Genomic DNA, 18,438 nt, shown 5'->3' with positions numbered 1-18,438 from the left:
AAACTGCTAGGTGGGCAGGAGCTGGGACCGAACGACGGGAGCTCACCCCGCCGCGGGGATTCGAACCGCCGACCATACGATCGGCAAGTCCTAGGCACTGAGGTTTTACCCACAGCGCCACCCGCGTCCCACGCGGTGCTGTATTGATAGACAGCAACAAATGGGCTGATGGCATTCACAATCTGCCAGGCATGCAGGGGCTGTAATTTGAGTTTATTGCGTCTTTCATCCTAGGTCCCTGGCTAATGACAGTGACTGTGGACAAGTCAATTTTTGCAATCGGCTATAAAGCAGTAAATTAACACCTGATTGGTAGGGAGCTGCCCAGGGTGAATGCCACCCCAAATCCTAGTGATTATGAGATTCAGCTTGATGAGAATGACGAAGAAGATGATGGTATTAAATGATTATATATGAGCGATTATTGCCTACAGCCATAGCATCCTTTTGTAGTGCTTGTACAAAAATGGCTTTGAAAAGACAAGGTCCCACTTTCAGGCTCCTACAAACTAACAATAATGAGATGAGCAGAGCACAGAAAGGGGAAAAGCCAGAAGAGGAATTCTGGGTGCGTTGCTAGGGAAAGTCTACAGGCAGGAATCTGGTTTGGTATCGTGTTTATGGACATTCTTCTGGAAATCTAAATGGATTTTTCTGTTTCCGCTTTTAAAAAATGCATTCTCTTAGAGGAATTGCACCCAAAGGAAAAACATTGTGCCAGAATTGACCCTAAAAGTTACATGATAGTACTGGATAAGCACACATCTTTTGCTGTAGTTTTTTCAAAATAGGTTTCTGCAGAGGGTGGAAGAGGGGGGAAATATATTTTGCTCTCTACAATTGATGCCAAAGTCACTATGCAGTTGGCCCATGTTCTTCAGCCTTGAGTCCCCAGATGCTCTTGGGACTACAACTCCTATTTTTCTCCAGGCGGCTTATCCAGTGATCAGGTATGATGGGAGTTGTGGTCTGGCAACCCAGAGTTAAAGAACACTTCAGTAGGTGATTCTAATAGCCATAAGCAATTCTGTTGCAGAAGTGTTCATCTTCCACATCTGGATGGTGTTGGGACCTCGTTTTGGCTTTTTCCATATACTACAGAAATTAATTCTATTTGACTGGAGACGATGGCAGGATGGGACGTGTGCGCTGTTGTTTTGCACAAAGACATCGTTCTACAAGGTGGTTACTCTCTGTAATTCAGCTTCTGGCATTTGCCTCCAATAACCTTGTATATGTGTCTCCCTTACTCTGCCCAGATGTTAATGAGTGCCTGAACTTTGGGACCTGCTCACAGCTCTGCAACAACACGCAAGGCTCATACATGTGCACTTGTGCCAAGAACTTCATGAAGACCCATCACATGTGCAAGGCAGAAGGTACCAGTGAGCTTGGCTAATGGGAGCTTTGTTGCACAGGCAATGAAGAGTGTGGGTCATGATGTTTAAGAGACACATGCTATAAGGCGTTGCTTAGCGTAACACACAACTTCAGGCATGACGTCTCATGGACAGACACTCCCGGCCAGAATCTCCCAATTCCTCTTCTTTCCAAGTAGATTCCTTCAGCTGGCCAAAGACTCTACCTGCCACCCCAGTCCTTCCTCAGCTTTGCTCCTGGTTCAGTGGGGAAAGGGGCTGTAATTTATTTTTACGAACCCTTTGACCACCGTTGAAGGAGCTGCAGGGGAGTCAGCTCAGCAGGGTGAGGCTGCTGCTTCAGGCAGCAGAAGCCCCCATGGGTTTCCCACCTGCCCTCCTGCCTCCGCTACTGTGGTGCCAGTTTCAGGCAAGATCCCACCCCAAATTGCTCAAATCATGGTGGTGTCACTTCTCCACCAGCGGCAGATGTGGCAGGGCACGTGGCAGAGCAGGCAGTGGCAGCTGTGGCAGGGCAGAGCAGCCCTTTCTGTTTCATTTTAGGCAGTGAAACAGGACACACTGCCTCTGAACTGCAGGGATATATTTCAGTGGGAGTGAACTAGAAACAACCTTAACTCTCTCATCAAAAACACTGGGAGCGCTTCATTTTGGCTGGATCATGTCCAGTGGCTGCTTTTCCTACCCCCGCTTACCTTCCCAATAGGTAGGGGTCAAAGATTACTTAAAATGTATGCAGTTTCTAACTGGATTGGGTTGTTGTGTGCCTGCCAATTCTCTTTGAGCCTGGGACCCTAAGAGTGACCCCCCTCCCATTTTCACGTGTGTGATACGTGCTCTGAACAGTCATGTCTGCTTTTGTACAAGGCCTTCAGTTCTAGGCCACATCCAAGATGCTCATGCATGCAAGTCAGTGGGGCTTCCCCAGAGTTGACTTCGCTGGCAGGTGGACGTCTCAAGTGAGCATGGGGTCTTGGATTGCAATCAAAGGGCCCATCTAGACTTCCTTTTGTGTTGTGTTTCTAGGCATGGGTCTGGGCTTTAAAGCTCCATTTCCAAGGAGTTTCTTTTTGTCTCGGTGCTTTACCTGGAAAATGTTTTACCGCTCAATCAGAGCAAACAGTGGTGGTGTTTTCTGCAGATTGCCATTTGCTCCTATTCAGTGATAAAACACAGGTTTTCCTGAGGAAAGTGCCAAGACAAAAAAAAACCTGCTTGGACACAGAGCTTTGAAGCACTGGCCTGTGCCTGGAAAATTCAATGCAAAAGGATCTCTGGATGAGCCCAAAGTACGACTTGCCAAGTTAAGACAGAGTACGTCATATTGGTGCCTTGCCAACTGCATTGTCTTGCCTAACAAACTTCCTTTTACATCACCCTCCTCTCCTCCAGCTTGTTCGCTTCACTGCAGTGAGGTCCCCTCCCATTTTGATGCTCTTCCTCTTCCTCTCCAGGGTCTGACTACCAGATACTTTACATTGCTGACGACAACAAGATCCGCAGCATGTACCCCTTCAACCCCAACTCTGCCTATGAACCTGCCTTCCAAGGGGATGAAACTGTCCGCATTGCTGCCATGGATGTGTACGTCAAGGGCAACAAGATCTATTGGACCAACTGGCACACGGGGCGCATCTCCTGCCGTGAGCTGCCATCCTCTGCTGGCTCTAGTGCCTCCAATCGCAACCGACGGCAGATAGATGGTGGCGTCACCCACCTCAATGTAAGTGGCAGGCTTTGCTCATGAGAAAACACAGCTTTCGGGCGGGGGGGGGGATGGTACTGAGGTTGGCCAAACTCTCGGTGCTCACCTTCTTCCTGCAGATCTCAGGGCTGAAGATGCCACGGGGCATTGCCATTGACTGGGTGGCTGGGAACATTTACTGGACAGACTCAGGGCGTGACGTCATCGAAGTGGCACAGATGAAGGGCGAGAACCGCAAGACGCTCATCTCAGGCATGATTGACGAGCCACATGCCATCGTGGTGGACCCGCTCCGAGGGTAAGACAAGACCCACCACAGTTTACTCTTGCAACTCTCTCTTCCCTTCCACACCTCACAGCATGGCTTTCTCTTTCCAGCACCATGTACTGGTCAGATTGGGGGAACCACCCTAAGATTGAGACGGCGGCAATGGACGGGACCCTGAGGGAGACGCTTGTGCAGGACAACATCCAGTGGCCAACAGGTCAGTCTGGTCGGGGTGTGTCAGTGTCGACCCTCCCTCACGCTGCGCAGCCCTGACCAGGGCTGCCTCTTTTCTGTATCAACACACCACAGTTTCTTTGATAGCACTGAGCAAATTTCCCAAACGTGGGAACGTCAGAAGTTGCCTTGTGGCTGTTAGCTCATCTCCTTACATTGCCTCCTGTTTCTTGCAGGCATTCCCAAAGCTTTCTGGCACAGGAATCTTTCCTTAGCTCTTAGCTGGACCTGACCCAGGGATTGCTAGCTAGGGATGATGGGAGTCATAGTCCAAAAACAGCTAGAGACCCAAGTTTGGGAAACCCTGTCTAGGGGAAGGGCTGCTTAGTCTTTGACTGATACACCACCAGAGAGATTAGGAGGGTTGGAAAGTCTCAGCTCCTCTGCTTGGCGGGGGGGGGGGGGGGGGCTGCACACCTTCCTAAGCAACAGGCTCCATATCCTTTGGGAAGCCCACTTCATACTTTTGACACTTAAGGCATATATACGGTCCACAGGTCACCATTGATACTCACACATAAATTGCCGTTGTTTGCCTGCAGGTCTGGCTGTAGATTACCATAACGAGCGCCTGTACTGGGCTGATGCCAAGCTCTCAGTGATTGGCAGCATCCGGCTCAATGGCACTGACCCAGTGGTGGCCATTGACAGCAAGAAAGGTAGGTGGTGGATGCAGGGGGAAGAAGTTTTGGGAAAGCCATGGGGTGGTGTTGGTCTCAGTGTGCTCAGTCCCTCCATAGCTCTTCCTCCACCTCTAGATCTGTGTTCCCAGTGCCCTTTTTTGCTTTTGGCAAAAAAATAAGGAAGACCAAAGGGGCAGCACAGTGATCATGGTTAGTCCCCTTAACACAACCCAAAGCAGCAGCTGTAGTGCTAGACCCACCATCCTCCCCCCTTCAGTCTCCTTCCACCTCTTCCCAGAGAGAGGCGTCTTGGTCCCATTGTAGTACTGCAGCTGGTGTTGAAAGAATTATGCTGAGAAGAGCTTGCCAGGTAATGGGCTCATTATTAAGAGAACTTGAGAGTGTTTTTATCTGCCATTCCCACAGGATTCTGAATCCCTTGCCTCTCCACAATGCCCCCAAATGGGAAACATCTGCTACCTGCCCACCCCTCCACAGCTCACCTAACTGAACTCAAGATCCTTCCAGTATCCTGAATTATGTGTCCATTAGCCAGTTTCTAACACTGCTTCCACCCCCCTTCTACCCCAGGGCTCAGCCACCCTTTCAGCATTGATATTTTTGAAGACTACATCTATGGCGTCACCTACATCAACAACCGCATCTTCAAGATTCACAAGTTTGGTAATGGGTCCGTCACCAACCTTACAGCTGGACTCAACCATGCCACCGATGTGGTGCTGTACCACCAGTATAAACAGCCAGATGGTTAGTATTGCATGTTGGGGCATCAAGCCTTCATACAGCTTAGGTAGGTTGCAGATGGGTGGGGCAAGTGTTGCACCAGGAAGCTCGTCGGTGCTGGGCTGTGCCGCGAGGAAGCTGCCTCTGCAACTCCCTCATGCGCTGGAGCCTAGTGGAGGAGAGGCATGGCAATGCTGCCGCCGCCTCTCCTGCCCCCAGGTCAGGCATAACCCGGGAGTGGAGCTCTGACATGGCAACACTGGACCGTTGCCAGAGCCCAGCAGAGGAGAGGTGTGGCGATGTTGCCACCTCCTCTCTGCCGCTTCCAGCCCCGGGTCAGGCCTGACCCAGCAGTGGAGCTGCGGCCTCCTCAGCTCCCTCGCACGCCAGAGCCCAGCGGAGAGCATCCCTTACCCAGCCATAAAGGACAAGGAGGTGCTGCCACTACCCCAGCCCTGAAGGCCTGGCCTGGACGCAGCTACCCTCCTCACAGCTCCAGCCTCAATGAGGGAGCCTGTCATGAGGGTGTCTGATTGCGCTCACTCAAAAAAATGTGCCTGGGGCAGCGCCGCCCCCCCCCCCCAGTCTAGACCTCTGCTGCATAGCAGAAGAGGGTAGGAAGTCATGTTGATCTCATGCTAGGCCAACTTAGGAGACTTATAGTAGATCTGAGGTTGAAGAGATAATATCGAGATGTCTTTGTGAGTCTGAATCTTTCTTTTAGACATGGGAAGGAATAGAGATGGCTGCCCAGGCAGGTAGCAAAATCTGCTTCCTTGGGGACTTTCCAGCAACGGTTGCATTTCTGCTGGGAATGCAGGTGCATAGCTGGAAAGTGGACAACAGAACCATTCGTTTTCTGCAATCTGCATTAATTTCTAGTTGTAATGCTGTTCTCAGTAACATGATTTTGCCTGAATGGACGCTCCTCAGTCCAACTTGATAAATCAATTAACAGAGCAGATACAGCAGTTAGTTAAACTGGGGGCTCTTGGTGTTTGCAGTTTGATGATAAGGGGACATGATGGCAAACTGATGGAGAAAATATGACAGGCATAGGCAAACTCCAGCCCTCCAGATGTTTGGGACTATAATTCCCATCATCCCTGACCACTGGTCCTGTTAGCATCTGGAGATCCAGAGTTTGCCTATGCCTGAAATATGGCCACAGTGGTGACTGAGCCAGGAGAGAGCAGGCTGGATAGCAGAGGGGCCATTCAGAAACAGGTGAGGAAGAGGCAGTTCAGAGGCTGGAGAGTGCAAGTTCTCTTCCAGACCATATTTTGAGAAGCAGAGGGGCTGCCGTCCAGCAAGAGCCTCTGCTGAACTCTTATTGCTTGGCATCTTTCCTCTCCAGTGACCAACCCCTGCGACAGGAAGAAATGTGAATGGCTCTGCCTCCTGAGTCCCAGCGGCCCTGTGTGCACCTGCCCCAATGGCAGGAGGCTGGACAATGGCACCTGTGTGCTCGTCCCCTCACCTACCGTCTCACCTGTAGGTAAGTGCTTACACACACAGAACGAGGCACTTCCTGCCTTCCTCAACCATACTGCTTTTGCCCTCTGCTAAAATGCCTTCTGTTTTTAACCCCTGGCCCAGGAAGTGAAATCTGCACTTAGTTCTTTTCAGTTGACTGTCCTCAGTTCCCAGTGCTGGCAGCCCCTGTGACCTTGTGAGTCACCATCAGTTTGTGTTGAATATACTGGCCACGTTATGCCTTTGGCTGCCTCTGGGTTCATATTTTAAAAAAGATTGGGTGATGTGAAAGGCTTCTTCTCTTGAGACCCCAAGAAGCTGCTACCTGCAATACTAGGCTAGATGAACGTTTTCTGCTCTCTGAAGATCCCTCTGTTGCAACTGGAACCCACTGTGTTGGGTTTTGTCCGAGTGGCTGGTGTTTGTTGTTCTTCAGGAGAAGCAACCAGGAAAGGCAAAAACTTAGTGCCAATAGCTGCATGGAAATCTGACTCTGTTCCCAGGGCAGCAATGAGTCTCTTTCCTGCTCCAGTTTTCACTCACATCCTTTTGTCTGCTTTGGAGAATAAGTGATGTTAAGTTAATAACCTTCCTGATTGTGGACTCACTCCATGCAGCCTACGCACTGAAAATCCTACAGAGTACCCTGATGAAAACAAGAATGAAAAACTTCAGGCACATAATTAAAATGAGCAAATAGGGATTACATCCTACAGCCAAATCGGCAGTCACCAATCACTTTTTAAAAATGAAAAATAGAGGAAGGAGGTTGAGACTGAAGAATTACCTGCTTGGGCAATGCATCCCAATGGATAGGGACCACTACTGAAAAGGCCCTGTGCTGCTTGTGAACACACAACTTGCCACAGGGCCTCTCTTGCAGATATTGTAGGTCATGAAATTCCCATTTCACCACATTATAGTATTTGTCCATCTAGTATTGTCTGCTCTGCCTGGTGGTGGCTCTTCAGGGACACAGAGAGAACTTTCACTTGATTCTAGTATCTGATCTTTTAGTGGAAGATGCCAGGGGCTGACCCTGAAACCTTCTGCAAGCAAGGCATGTGCCCTGCCACTAATCTCTTGTCCTTCCTTGAACCAATTGCCATCTGCCCTCCCCACAACATGGGAGAGGTGAGCTGCTGTGAACTCCCTCACAGATTCTTGCTTAGATCCAGTGATTCATGCCTAGCCAGAGGTTGGCTTGCATCATTGAGAGGTAAATGCAGGAATTATTACTTGAGGGCTTGTACAGTAACCAAGGGATACAATGTAAAATTCATATGCATCCTGGGGCTATTCAGTTTGAGGCTGAAACAAACTCCCACCATATAAACACTCTTTATTTTATTTATTTTTGCTTTTCATAGACAATACCTCCTCCCAAATCTATTGTCTCCTTTGGAGATGGGGGAGGAATAGACAAATTCCTCTAGACTTCATTGTGTCAAGCTACATCAGCTATTCTCTTGTGCTCTCCAAAACCCCATGTACACTGATGGCTCTTGTCGGGAATAAATAACACTGAGTAAGTGAAGTTAACTTATTATTAGAAAAAAACAAGGCCAGCTTAGGAGTGACAAACCTAATGAGCACAGCAACTCTTTTCGCTAGGTCTTGCCCTTATGAGGCAGTTTTAGAGCTAACAGTCCCCACCTCGATGTTAGAATTCCTGCTCCGTGATTGCGGTCATGGGATTGTTGTCTTTCACCTGATGGTGTATGTTTTGACTCCGCAGAGTGGGAAGTGACGGAGACAGGATGTTTGTATTACTGTGGTCCATGAAGTGGGACTATTGTCCTTTGTTCTTTCTCTTTGCTGTCTGATGCTAGAGAGAGAGGGAGCCATGTTGCAATGCTCCGTTGAGAGCTTTCCAATCCTGAACAGTAGGATTGTGAGCACTAATCTGCTTAGCAGACACACTAACAATCCTACTGTTCAGGATTGGAAAGCTCTCAAGCGCATAGCACGTTACCTGAGAGGTAATAATAATAATAATAATAATAATAATAATTTATTATTTATACCCCGCCCATCTGGCTGGGTTTCCCTAGCCACTCTGGGCGGCTTCCAAAAGAATATTAAAATACTGTGATACATCAAACATTAAAAGCTTCCCTAAACAGGGCTGCCTTCAGATGTCTTCTAAAAGTCTGGTAGTTGTTGTTCTCTTTGACATCTGGTGGGAGGGCGTTCCACAGGGAGGGAGCCACTACCGAGAAGGCCCTCTGCCTGGTTCCCTGTAACTTGGCTTCTCGCAGTGAGGGAACCGCCAGAAGGCTCTCGGTGCTGGACCTCAGTGTCCGGGTAGAGCGATGGGGGTGGAGACGCTCCTTCAGGTATACTGGACCGAGGCCGTTTAGGGCTTTAAAGGTCAGCACCAACACTTTGAATTGTGCTCGGAAACGTACTGGGAGGTACTATGCACTACAGACTCAGAGTCACTAATCTGAAGTCTGGAGGTCTTGAGATTTTTGCAGATGCAAGTTTTGGAAGTGACACCACAGATGGCACAAGCACTTCCAGAGTGCTACATGTATAACCAGTGTCTGTTTGATTGGCTGTGCAAGAAGCAGACAACAGTGAGCCTGAGTTCTTGTGAAGCTGAACTCAATGCACTCTCATGTTCACTTATGGATTGTGAATGGTTGTTACAACTGTTTCAGGATGTCAGGGTTAATGTGAAATGTCCTATACAGGTTTACCAAGACAACAGGTCCTGTTTGGCTTTGCTAGCTTCAGAGAGTTGCAAGCAAAGAACCAAGTACTTGCAGATAAAATTGCATCGTGCAAGGGAGTGTCTTCGGAAAGGACTCATTCAGGTGTCCTACATGCCAGGAAACGAGATTCCTGCAGATCTGTTGTCTAAGGTTGTTAACAGGGAACAACTTCAGATTTATGTACTGCAGTTGCAGTTAGGTTGAAAATTGTGCCACAGGTTACATGGAAAGGGGGAGGATGTTGGGAATTTCCATTCCACTTTAAGGAGCAGACATGGGATTGTTACGTGTCACATGTCTGTTTACATTCCAGCACAGTTTGCTGGGAACTTCTGTTGTGTGTATAGCTTTTGCTTTTGACTCTCTCTCTGAGAAAGAGAGATGACATGTTTTCTTTGTCCTGATTTATGCTTAATAAATCTGTAGCTGTTAGTACGTTTCCACAAGCCTCACACCACTTCTGTTTGCGCAGTATGTTCTGCTAATATAGTGTGCTCAGGCTTTGAAGTCTGAGTCACTGATTTACGTCGCACCAGAGATTGGGGGATCATCACGCCTGGAAGGGCATGATCCAGCTGTGGGCTAGCCAGCTGGCTTCCCGACCCCCGAAGGATGCCGACACTCCCCATAGCTGACTAAATCTCCTCCTTCCCCAGGATCCTTTCCAAGCAATCTGAGACTCCGCCAGCATACCTCTCTCTGCTTCTCCCTCTTCATAGCTCTTCTGGTCCTGGGAAACCAGGAGCAACTTGTTGCAGTAGGAGGGAGAGACCTAGCTTCTTCACCAGCCTGACCCATCTCTGCCTCTTGGCCTCCCTCCTCTCCTGCTTCCACCTCTGTGTCTGATTCTGGAATTCTTTCTGCTACAGATTCTCCCTACTCACTAAACCCTGTTGCCTCTCCAGCTTCTGACACCTCCTTCTCCCAGTTTTCTCCCTCTTCTCTGTCTAACCCCTCATCGTCATCCCACCACCAATCCTCAGGCTTTGAGCCTTCGTCTCTTGGGGGGTTCCCCATCTGGTGCCTCCCACTATTCCTCTGCATTCAGCCAGTCCCTGACAACACAAAGTAAACTATAAATAAGAATGTCTCACTCACTTTCTTGCCTGCTTTTCTTTTCTCCTTTCTTGTAGTTCCAGCCACTGACACCTGTGACCTGGTTTGCCTCAATGGTGGCAGCTGCTTCTTGAATGCCCGCAAGCAGCCCAAGTGCCGGTGCCAGCCGCGCTACATCGGGGACAAGTGCCAGCATGACCAGTGCTCTGACTACTGCCAGAATGGGGGCACCTGTGCTGCTTCCCCATCTGGTGAGTGGGGTGGGGTGCTGGGAGAAGGTGTAACTTAGGGCTGGAGTCAGGGCGGCGGAAGATCCATTGCTTCAAGTGCTGAAGTTAAAATTCAGCATCTGATTTTCTGGATGGACTTCTGCAAAGTTGCATTAATCCGTTTGTGGTTTGAGACTTTTCAGCTCCCTATTGTTTGTGGCCAAAAAAAGAAATTGACCTCTGTTCCGAAGTGAACTGGAGCTGAGGGCTCATGCCAGCAGCAGTTAAACAGCCGTGGGGAACCTGCAGACTGCCAATTGTTCTTTGCATGTGCCTTTTAAATATGGTGCCAAATGCCAGCCTGCAAGGGAGACTTGTTTTGTGCTCAGGAGCTCCTTCATGCATCCAGTACCTGCTGACAGTGGCCAGGTGCAAATGCCGCTGGAATCGGAGCTCCCCATTTGAGCCGATCCCTCCCAAAAGTGTGACTTCTTCCTCTGCAGCCACGGCTTAAAGCCAGAGGTGCAAGGGAAGAGTTATGAGCCCACATGGAGAGTGCTCCCAGTTCTTCACCTGAAGTTGAATCATGTGGTTGACAGGTGACCCTGCCCACTGGCCTGGGGGGGGGGGGCAGATCCAGATCCATAGCTCCACACCTGCAGTAAAGGAAAAAATGGATCCCAGGGTAACAAAATAAAATTTCTGCCATCTAAAGATTCTTTGTCGATTTATTTGTTTGTTTTAATAAAACATATGTATTTATAATCTCCCCAAAGTTAAACAATAAAATTGAGGCAATGTTTTTTAAAAATATGGGATTCAGTCCCAACAGGGGTGGAAAGGCATCTGTCAGGGATTCTTGGAGTTGTACTGGATTGCCCTTGGGGTCCCTCTAACTCTACAATTCTGTGATTCTATGAAATACAAGGGTAGTAAAATATTCTCCTGTCTGCCATGTTCCTGGATCACCACTTCCCAGGAGGTACCATATACATTCAACTGGCTGTTGGGTTTCCTCAAAGATCTTGTTATGCCTGTGGTGGGGGAAACATGTGGTCCTCCAGATGCCACTGGACTACAACTCCCATCATCCCTGACCCTTGGCCTTGCTGAATGGGGCTGGTGGGACTTGAAGTCACAACAACATATGCAGGGCAGGTGCCTTTTGTTGGCTGCAGCAGTCCATGTAGCATTAAGTCAGTTATATGGGCCCAGCCTGCTAACGATAACCTGCGTTCAACCCTCCCACTCCAGGGATGCCGACTTGCCGCTGCCCCAACGGCTTCACTGGCTCTCGGTGCAACAAGCAGCTGTGCACAGACTACTGCCTCAACAATGGCAGCTGCACCGTCAACCAGGGTAACCAGCCCAACTGCCGCTGCCTAACTGATTTCATCGGTGACAAGTGCCAATACCGTAAGTGCCTGCCAGCTCCCAAGGCCACAGCAGACCCCCCCCCACACACACACACTGGCCAAAGGAGGAAATGTCAGGGAGATCGGCCAGATTTTTTAGTTTCTTAGAATATAAATCACAAAAACAAACAATCCAATCCAAGAGTAAAGTGAAAACCTATTTTCAGAACTACAAATGATCAAATCATTTAGTTAAAAAACCAACACCTTGGCAGTCAACACTGTTATAGATCAGAAAACTTGCCCATACCTTTTCCCACTGCTAGAGCTTATAAAACAATCCTTTAAAACTTGTTTGCGTCAACCAGCAACTGCCTGATTTGAAATCACCTGATTGACCTTCTTAAAAAGTTACACAATGAATAGTGGAATCTATTCCTGCACATGAAAATGGCAATGAGAGGGTAGTCTAGCACACAAGGCCTTCAATACAGCCTCGTCTGCTTATGCCAAGGCAATATTAAATAATTTACTGGTCACATATTCTGTGCGAATCATTTGAAATCTTAGCTGAATAAACACATGTCTGACGGCAGGGGAAGCTTGTTAATTCCTGCAGATAAACATCCCATTTATTGTCTGATTTAATTTTAGTATACCAAACTGAGGACCTTGAATTCTTCATATATTCAGAGTCCCTTTGGGTATCTTCAGCACAAATCACATTGCAGGGGAATCACTGTGTCTTCATTTCCATCCAGTGTGAGGTCTAATTCCCGTACCCCACCAGTGGGATGACTGTCAGAAAAGCACTTGAGAATTTGCCCCTTTTGTGATTGATTTTTTTAAAATATATTTTTATTGTTAAATAAATGAACAAATGTTAAATAGATAGTGCAACGGAGATGAAGTTTATGAACCCTGGAGTATGATAGAGTCTCAGGACCTTGTTCAGGAACGAATCCTATGTCTCGAGCTGCAACATCTTTTCTGTACCCCTCAGGCCAGTGCTCAAACTTCTGTGAGAACAACGGTGTGTGCCAGCTGACTGCCGCTGGAGCTCGCCTGTGCCGCTGCCCGCCATCTTACTATGGTGACCGCTGCCAGCATAACAAGTGTGACCGCTGTCTCAAGGGCAATTGCTCCATCATCCAGCAGACTGGCAACGTCAGCTGCACGTAGGTGCCAAGAGTTGCTTGGGTTCTGGAAGAAGAGGAGGTCTGAGATGGTCCTGAGAGAGAGGCATCAAGAGTGCTTTGGGTCCCCTGCCCAGAGAGGCATTGGAGAAGCACAACGCAGCTGGCAGGGGGAGCTGGACAATCACCAGGGACACCCAAGTGGCGAGGAACCAGGATAGGGGTTTGGGGAAAACAAGTTGGGCTGCTGTGATGTTGCAGGACACATTTGTGGGGCTTTTATGTGTGCACACAGCTGTCTCGTATCCTTTCCAAGGGGACACCATGGGAGTCCTATCCAAAGTATCCCTGGCTGTTAACTTGTGAGGGGTCTCCTAGATCAGTGTCTGTGGTTGGTGTGTTCGGGGTTGGGACAGGATCCCACAAGCAGAACTTTAAAAGGTGGGAGCAGGGGTGGTACGTTGAGGTACACGCAGAGGCCATGTTGGAGAGAAGGCCTGTTTCGGGGGGGGGGGGGGTTAACGCTCCTACGGCAGGAAGCTGCTGGGGATGGATAGGCTAGTAAGGTTGGACTCGTAACTGGTTGTGATTTACTCTTTGGGCAGTAGCAGAGGGAGGGGGAGTTTCTGCCACGTTGACCGCATCTCCCTTCTACATTGCAGCTGCCCTGATGGCAGGATAGCCCCCAGTTGCTTGACTTGCAACAACTACTGCTACAATGGGGGCACTTGCACCATGAATGCTGAAACTTCGATGCCTGAGTGCCAGTGAGTTTGGAGGGAAACGGGGGGGGGGGGAGGGAAATGGGGCGCATGCCTGCTTACTTTCAGTGAGACAAGTCTTCACCCAGCTTCCTATCCTGTGCTCTCCTAACTCACAAATTCCAAGCCCACCTCCATACTAAGACAGGCATGCTCCTAAATAACCTGTTTCCTTGAATTGTGTAGTTTTCCTGCTGCCCATCTCATGTGACCTGCCTGCCATTTCCCGTTTTGCCCCATAGGGAAAAGGGCCATAGCTCAATGGTAGCGCATTTGGCTTGCATGTAGAAGGTCCCAGGTTCAGTCCCTGGCATCTCCGGATGGAACTGGGAGAAGCCTCTTTCTGAAGCTCTGGAGAGCCACTGCCAATCTCTGTGGACAATACTGAGTTAGATGGACCCAACTCAGCTTCTTGTGTTCCTTCCAAGATGGGCTTTGCATGAGAGATACTCCTGCATGCTGGATTATGGCACAATCTGCACACCCTTCCTGCAGCCCTCTGCTGAAGTCATAGCAGCTTCCGTGTATCTCATGAGTTCCATTCAGCTACTCCAGTGTTCTCCTTAGCATAATCTGCCCCCCTTCTCTTTCTCTCTCTCCCTCTCTCTCTCTCCTCACACCACTTTTTCAGCATATTCCTTGCCCAAGGAAGTTCTTGCTTGTGTCCATCCCACAGCCACAAACACCCACATGCCTTTTGCTTTTCAGGTGCACATTGGAGATGACAGGGGAGCGCTGTGAGAGATCGGCGAGCAACGAGCAGCAGAGCAACCGTATGTAGAGGGGGCTCAAGGGCAGCCGCTCTAGGGGTTGATGGGGGGCATGTGAGTGTGTCAGGTGGGTGTGGGCTGCAGCTGGAGAGAGTCAGGGAACACCTGTTCATGCAGGGGTGGTGACTTTTCCATACCAGCCAGAGGGACATGGCCCATGGCATTCTGGTCCTTGAGGCAGTCTATTCAAATGGTTATTCCCTTCCTCACACAGGGGAACAATCCACTCGGAGGCTCCCCCACATGTCTTGTTTAAATGAATAGGAAGCACTGAGCATAGGAGGAGCCCTGCTAGATTCAGCAGGACACAAGCACAGCTCATGATCCCTCAACTCTGCCTCTTAGGCTGGAGACACCTTGACTAGAAAGCATTGATAGACTTGCCCTCTGTGAAAGGAAGCACATGGTTGTGTTCTCGTTCAGCTCTGTTTGTGCAGAAGAAACATCTCAGCGGATTGTGCCCTGTGGGTCAGCTCTGTCTCCCTGCCACTCTGCTGCCCTCAGTGGCACATGAAATCAGCCTCCTGGCATGTCCACCTTGTGAGAAATGCGCCCATTTATTAAATTATTTACAGGGGGGGGGGGCTTTTTAGGTCCAGATTCCACAAACGTTTGTGAGTGTCCATTGTCAAGGCGAAAAATACTTGGCCTACACGTAAACATCCCAGAAATGCTGCAGGATACAAAACTTTTTTACTTTTTAAAAATTCATGGATAGGCTTACATTCTATCAGATTATCAAGTGAAATGTCTTCACAAAGACAGAGGGAGGTCTTTGGTGTATTTCCTAGCTAGAGGTGTGTTGGTGGAGAGTTTTCCAGATTGCACCTTTTTCTCTTCCCTGTACAGTACTAGTGAATGCTTTCCATTCACCTGCACCGAAAACTGTCTCTGTTCATTATATTTATACCTTAACCTTTCCTCCAAGGAGCTCAGGGTGGCAGACGTGGGGTTTTCTCATCCCAGCCCCATTTTATCCTCACAAGCTCCCCTGTGAGGTAGCTTAGGCTGGGAGATGGTATTAACCGGTCAGAGGTGAACTGAGTGGAGATTTGAACTTGGGTCTGTCCCGTGCTAGCCTGATAAGCTAATCGATGCACCACACTGGTCCTCATTTGAACCTAGAGGGAAATGAGATGCCTTTGCTTCTTGGATATTTGAGTACATCTGTATCCATTTTGCCCAGAAATGGAAATATATATGCAGACATAAGGGACAGGCTGTGCATATTTAGTGTTGATGAGATCTTTGCTCTGTCTTGGGGTGTGGGCTACGAGGGATGCTTCCTAGTCAGTGACCAGTGTTTCCCCACCTCCTGTAGGAACCGTGTCCATCATCATCCCAATCCTCCTCCTGCTGCTGGTGATACTGGTGGCTGGAGCTGTGGTCTGGTATAAGAAACGGATTAAAGGGTAAGCAAAGCACCCAGAAACGGTGACTGTGGGTGCTGTTTGAGCGTGTTGCATATCTACTGCCGTGGAGATGGGGGAGCTTTAGGTTCTGTGTTGCATATTAAACTAGACTTCCTCTTGCACAAACACAAAACCTCCTCTTGGCCCCCCACATCCCATGATGTAACCATCCATGAACAGGGAATGAATCTTGATCGTGTCCGTGCTTCAACCTGCTGCAATTCTGCTTCTCATTGCTGAGGCCACATTCGTTTTGGTCATTTGTACAGCTGCCTCATGTCATGGTATATTTAGAGCCCTAGTGGGGTGTCTGGGTTCTCTGTGGGAGATGTGTGTGGATGAAGCTGCCCTGCCTGCTGCCCTCTTGGGTCTTTTTTGAACTCTCATGGTCCCAAGAACATACTAAGGGGTCACACCCATAAAGAGGGGAAACACATTTTCAGCTCTGCATACAGATCATCAGGTCTGCTGCAGTTCAATAGAAACACATGGTGGGTTACTCAAAAGTTTGGGCTAGTAGAGGCAGACCAGCTCTGTCCATGGCCAGTGGCCGTGATGGCCAAGATGGAAGTAAACAAGAGACCAGTTTGCACCGGTGAACTGCATGCTAAATCTAGTTCCGTTCAATCAGGGATGGATGCAGAATGCTGCTCATCAGCCTCCCATTCCAATCCCTTCATACCTTGGTACTTTATCCTGAGTCAGACCATTGGCCCATGAAACCAAGTACTCTCTACTTGGATTGACAGTGACTCTCCCATTACTCACACATATGACTGTTGATGTCATAATCCTTTCTACTGAGGGCAGGGCTACACCATTACAAAGGAAGCCTGGGGCTCCATCGTGCTCTGATTTCACTGTGACATAAAGGGGGGTAGGGAAGGGTGCTTAATGTCCCTCTGCTGCTAGTTCTTTCCTGCAGATTCACTCACTTTTTAAATATACTTGTGTGTTTTTTCTGGAGGGGTGTATTTGCATACAGTAATCAGTAGATGCAGAAGACATTAAGCACCCCACCCTCCTGCCAATGATTTCTTGCAAGTGCCCCCCACCCTCATTAGCATTTGTACAACCTTGGCATTTGCTGAGAACAGTGCCCTGAATGTCTAGTCACTGCTGCTCCTCCCCACTCTGAACAGCATGATGAGCCCACCTTGACCTCCGCTTCATCCCTGTTCTTCCTCACTCCCAGGGCCAAAGGCTTCCAACACCAGCGCATGACCAATGGTGCCATGAACGTGGAGATCGGCAACCCCACCTATAAGATGTACGAAGGGGACCCCGACGCAGATGATGTGGGGGAGCTGCTAGATGCTGACTTCGCCCTTGACCCCGACAAGGTTTGGAAGCGGGAGCAGGGAGACAGACTAATATGCAATGGCTGCTTGAGGTTGCTTTGGAGAAAGGACTCCAAAGTCCTCTGGAGGGGGAGAAGGGGAAAGGAGTGAACAAAGGCACCTGGCAGGGGCTGGAAGGCAAACGTGGCAGGGTGCACAGAGGGAATAACAGAATGAAAAAAGGAGAGCCCAAGATAAGGCCAGCTTAGAATCAGAGGACCCTGGGGACCCTTTGCTTTGAGGGTGCTGAGCCTTTTTGAGGCCAGGGCCCCAAGAAGACACATCCTTCACAAACCCCAGGGAAGTTGTTTTTAATCCTAGCGTGTATCTGGTTCTGTCCCCACAATTTGGGCAGCCAGCAACAGGCTTGCAAGTCTTGCAAAATTATAAATAGATAATGTTTGTCTGATTCCACAAAAGCAAACAATAAACACTGCTCTCAGAAGATGCTTCGATTTGAGGTGGTATCACCTCTGCATGTGTTTTCTTCACAATTCAAATGTGGTGCTTCTACAAGGCCAAGTAAACGATGAAACTCTGTGGCACTAAAGACCAGTGCCAGATGGAAAGCTTCATGGTTAAGAGATCACAAGCGCACCCAGAAAGTTGCGTGTTCACCTTCCCTCTCTGGAGCAAATTCCTTCCTCCTTGCCCTTGTTGGCCTTAACTAAGGATAGGTTGAAGTGCTAGTTGAGGCATCCAGACTTAGTTTTAGGGGGTGGGGCAAAAATGCCCCGTGAAGATTGTATTTGTCTTTGCCAGGGGGTGGGCAAATTTTAAGAATGTTCAGGGGTGGTGGTCTTACCTTTAAGTATGAAGAAACCAAGGACCTTTTTAATCATCACCAGCATCTTTTACCAAAAAGAAAGCACCTTGCCATCACTTGGTGCAGCGACTTAGTTCCTCTGCTTTGCTCCTTGGACAGAATGCCCCTAGGAGTAACGCTTTGCCCCCTCCAGACTGGTAGTTATTTGGGCAGCTGTATTCTCCAACATGTCATGGGTGCAATAATAGTGCATTAGTGGTGGGTTTGTATTAAACCATCCACATTCTAGGCTCATAGTTAACAAAGTCTGAAAGAAAGACTCACCACCTTCTCTCAATACATGGCTGCTGAAATGTGCCATTTGCTGTTGCCACACCTTGGTGCGAAATTATGGAATGGTGATCCCTGAGGAGAGCCGGGGGGGGCGGGTGGAGGCATAGGAAAAGGGACTGAGGGAAATCTCCTGATTTTCTTCTTCCCCAGA

At 48.9% G+C, this 18,438-nt stretch overlaps 1 protein-coding gene across 6 annotated transcripts in view; it reads left to right on the top strand.

Moving 5' to 3' along the window:
- LRP1 (LDL receptor related protein 1) overlaps positions 1 to 18,357 on the top strand; it is a 306,533-nt gene extending 288,176 nt beyond the window's left edge. For 5 of the 6 annotated variants that reach the window (XM_083428173.1, XM_083428171.1, XM_083428172.1 and 2 more), the window contains 14 exons: positions 1,260 to 1,379; positions 2,834 to 3,102; positions 3,204 to 3,382; positions 3,463 to 3,569; positions 4,129 to 4,245; positions 4,801 to 4,977; positions 6,311 to 6,451; positions 10,283 to 10,456; positions 11,669 to 11,830; positions 12,773 to 12,947; positions 13,568 to 13,672; positions 14,375 to 14,439; positions 15,758 to 15,848; positions 17,044 to 18,357. In XM_083428173.1, coding sequence (XP_083284299.1) covers positions 1,260 to 1,379; positions 2,834 to 3,102; positions 3,204 to 3,382; positions 3,463 to 3,569; positions 4,129 to 4,245; positions 4,801 to 4,977; positions 6,311 to 6,451; positions 10,283 to 10,456; positions 11,669 to 11,830; positions 12,773 to 12,947; positions 13,568 to 13,672; positions 14,375 to 14,439; positions 15,758 to 15,848; positions 17,044 to 17,299 — 2,138 coding nt within the window. In that variant the 3' untranslated portion in view covers positions 17,300 to 18,357. The remainder of the gene's footprint in view (positions 1 to 1,259; positions 1,380 to 2,833; positions 3,103 to 3,203; positions 3,383 to 3,462; positions 3,570 to 4,128; positions 4,246 to 4,800; positions 4,978 to 6,310; positions 6,452 to 10,282; positions 10,457 to 11,668; positions 11,831 to 12,772; positions 12,948 to 13,567; positions 13,673 to 14,374; positions 14,440 to 15,757; positions 15,849 to 17,043) is intronic. The other variant, XM_083428175.1, reaches the window with a different exon arrangement.
- Positions 18,358 to 18,438: the final 81 nt, after the last annotated feature.

The sequence above is a fragment of the Podarcis tiliguerta genome, assembly GCF_965153285.1.
Source record: "Podarcis tiliguerta genome assembly, chromosome: 2".
Lineage (NCBI taxonomy): Eukaryota > Metazoa > Chordata > Lepidosauria > Squamata > Lacertidae > Podarcis > Podarcis tiliguerta.
Note: the sequence above shows the minus strand (reverse complement) of the source record. Positions and strands in the feature narration are given on the sequence as shown.